At 43.1% G+C, this 3,687-nt stretch overlaps 1 protein-coding gene across 2 annotated transcripts in view; it reads right to left on the reverse strand.

Annotated features, from left to right (window-relative positions):
- Positions 1-1,460, reverse strand: part of LOC115245979 (titin homolog) — a 22,139-nt gene extending 20,679 nt beyond the window's left edge. The window contains exons 1-2 of one of the 2 annotated variants that reach the window (XM_029824518.1): positions 1,358-1,460; positions 1-803 (exon numbers count right to left, since the gene is read on the reverse strand). In XM_029824518.1, coding sequence (XP_029680378.1) covers positions 1-269 — 269 coding nt within the window. In that variant the 5' untranslated portion in view covers positions 270-803; positions 1,358-1,460. Of the gene's footprint in view, positions 844-1,357 lie in introns of those variants that run through there. The other variant, XM_029824519.1, reaches the window with a different exon arrangement.
- Positions 1,461-3,687: the final 2,227 nt, after the last annotated feature.

Below are 3,687 nucleotides of genomic sequence, written 5' to 3' on the forward strand. Positions count from 1 at the left end.
TGAACCGTCTGCGGAGATGTTTCGATAACTTTGATTACGTTACCTTTGGAATCCATGATGATCTCGCGACTGGAGCTCGTGACCTCTGTCGTGCTACTTCTGGCTTCGCTCTCCGTTACTTGTTTCGACTCCTCGACCATGCTGGTCGAGGATACAACCTCGACCGTCTCCGTGGTCGTCACGACGTCCGAGGATGTAGTCGCCACTTCATTCTTCGCAGTCCCCTTATTCTTTGTCTTTGATACAACGCTTTTCTTGTGAATAGTCATCGCGACACTCTTCCGCGACCGGGCTCACGGTCCGATTTACTTTACAGTAATTTTCACACAAGCGAAAGATTCGTGATCGTCGTAAACGTAATGAGAAAAACGTTTGCAAAACACACACACATACACACACCCGCGATTGTTTAATCACCGTAACTTTACCGCTCGCGTGTATCGCTCATCGAGAACTGAAGCTCCGCTGTGACCGGCCTCGTTTACAAACTCGTTTCTTCTCGGAACTTTCTCGCATCAAATACGAGCTTCTTGCTTGCGTGCTTCTCGCTCTCGCTTGGATGCGAACTCCCTCTCCTTCCTTCACTCTCTCTCTCCCTCTATCTTTTCTTTCAGTCAAAAGTACGATCAAGACGACATTAAAATCCGCGTACGCGACCGACGATGTTTTCAATTCAATATCGCGAGTCGATGTGGCATCGGCGGTGACTCGCCGTCGCTGATCTAGGTAACCACACAGTTCTCCGTCGTTCCACACACTCTCTCTCTCTTTCTCACTGACACTGACATACACGGACCATGGACCTTTTATGCTTGGAGAACACCGGCATCCCTACTTTTCGCACCGCGGCGGAGGTCCGATTTACTTTACAGTAATTTTCACACAAGCGAAAGATTCGTGATCGTCGTAAACGCAATGAAAAACGTTTGCAAAACACACACACATACACACACCCGCGATTGTTTAATCACCGTAACTTTACCGCTCGCGTGTATCGCTCATCGAGAACTGAAGCTCCGCTGTGACCGGCCTCGTTTACAAACTCGTTTCTTCTCGGAACTTTCTCGCATCAAATACGAGCTTCTTGCTTGCGTGCTTCTCGCTCTCGCTTGGATGCGAACTCCCTCTCCTTCCTTCACTCTCTCTCTCCCTCTATCTTTTCTTTCAGTCAAAAGTACGATCAAGACGACATTAAAATCCGCGTACGCGACCGACGATGTTTTCAATTCAATATCGCGAGTCGATGTGGCATCGGCGGTGACTCGCCGTCGCTGATCTAGGTAACCACACAGTTCTCCGTCGTTCCACACACTCTCTCTCTCTTTCTCACTGACACTGACATACACGGACCATGGACCTTTTATGCTTGGAGAACACCGGCATCCCTACTTTTCGCACCGCGGCGGAACCTCTGCACACTCATACCTCTGTACGCTCATACGTGACCCGTTGGTTCGGCGTGGGACGTTACCACCCATCCTCGTGTGTCCCACACACGGCGTGGGATGTATTCGCGTTCGTTATGTACGACCGATAACGCGGTAACGTGTTGGAACGCACAACGCTGTTGGAGTACACACCGCTACTACCGACCAGGTGTATGTATATCGCTCAGCACGTTATGTTACAATCGCGATAGATTACAGTCCGTCCTTCTCTGTCGCGGCTTATTTATCCGGCGACATTTTTTCGTCACGCGCATATTTGTATCGCGATAACGTCGCAAATATGTCAATGTCAAATTCCAATAATGCGAGCGAATTCCAGCGCTCGTACGACAAACCGCGAAAAGCGACGGAAAATATTCAATTGTTGTCGGTAACTCTTGCACACAAAATAAAGAAATAATACATTCAGTAACATTTAATAATGTTTGATGAGATATTTTATATGCATCATCATTATTTTTCATTGCAACTTTGTATATAGCGCAAAAATGAAAGTTGCTCAATGATATTTAACGTTACGCCAACTTGTAGACATAGACGCGCTTCGTGCGCACGTGCGCGCATCGGTGTACGCGCTTATGTAACGCACACGTAAACGCAGGATGTAGTCTTTTTATCTTTCCTGCATCGGTGTGCACGCGTACACCTGTTGATTTCTCTCGTACACGCTATACGTGGATAAAATTCCGAACTAAACTCCCCTCCATACGCAGATTAACCCGTGCAAAACGCATCCAGGATTGCGCATATTTAAAAATGAAAAACTTTTACAATTAAATTCTGTTGCAATAAGCTTTTATCGTTTTAATCGTACGATGATCCTCCCTTTTGTATAAAAGTCGATATTTTCTATTAAAGAAGAGAAAACCCTCCGGAATAATTATTACAATCTAATCGTAAGTAATATGAGGTACAAATTACATCGTTACGCGGCAAAATGTAAAATAAAAATAATGGAAAAAAGAGGATAAAAGAGGAAGTCCCATGGGCGTAAAGGCGTGGTATTCTACGCGCGACTCGAGAGAAGAGAGTGTGTTTGATACTTATTTCTATATAAGCGAGGCGCAATGATTCATACGCGCGCGCAAATATTCTTTTTCTTTGAATGTTTAGCAATGAGAAAAATTGCGGACGACAAGCGACGCGAATGCGACGGAGAAATCGCACGGTGGGAGCACCTTCGCAGAACCGGTCCATCGTGATGCCACGATGTAAACCGAGCGATGACGTAGGCTACAAAAGTACGACGATGCTCGTAGCTGGTGTGTGTCCCTCATAACCGGACGAGCGACGGACAAGTGTCGCCAATGTCCATTATTTAGAGACGATTGGAGACAGTTGCGGCAAGATGAGGCTAACGAGCCGCGATTTTAAAAGGAGCAATTGTCTCGTTGATTGCTACAAACGAACTCTTATTAATAGGAAATAGATGTGACTATTTATCCTTCTATTACACACATGACATATCTTGTAAAACGCCTAGTTGTACGAGACATAAATTATTTAGTCATTGATTGCGAAAATTACATATATAACATGAATATTTCATATTGTTTGCTCTTTACTCTCTTAAGCTGAATTGGTGAAAATGTCATTGATTAAAACAGTGATTAAAACAGATTTCACCGAAGATCAATGAGTATTTTATTGAGAACACTCGCTCTCTGTCTTACGTTTCACTGATTACAGCAGTGATTATAGCAGTAAGATTTCACTGAAAAATCAGCCACTGTCATTAACTGATTTTTTCCAATGAAATTTCATTGTTTGCAAGACTTATAACTGAAATACCGCTCATCAATAGTAATATACTAATTTTATTTAAAAGAGTAATGTATTATTGTACGTGGAATTATAAAATGCAACCGATAGAAATTTTTAATATACTTTCTGGAGATCTTGTGACTTTATTTCTTTTTCTAATTGCGGTCTAAATAAATAGAAAAAAATTCACGATCAGATTGGTGATAAAGCCTTAGATAAAGTCTCCGGCCATAAAAGATGCTAAGCGTCTTTTGTTGATATATTTCGCAAATATTGACTCATCGGCATAAAAGTGCGATAGGGAGGTATCGCTCAAATCATAAGACACTGTGTCAATTGTACGGTTACTTGGATCGACTCGAAAGAAACGCTTATAAAAAGTAATAAGCCACGAGATACGCCGGTCGCATACAAACAAAAACGTTTAAATCATTCATGCTTGTGTTTAATTCATATTTGTGTTTCTCCTGCTGTA

Source organism: Formica exsecta, unplaced genomic scaffold, assembly GCF_003651465.1.
Source record: "Formica exsecta isolate Colony F162 unplaced genomic scaffold, ASM365146v1 scaffold138, whole genome shotgun sequence".
In the NCBI taxonomy this organism is placed as follows: Eukaryota; Metazoa; Arthropoda; class Insecta; order Hymenoptera; family Formicidae; genus Formica; species Formica exsecta.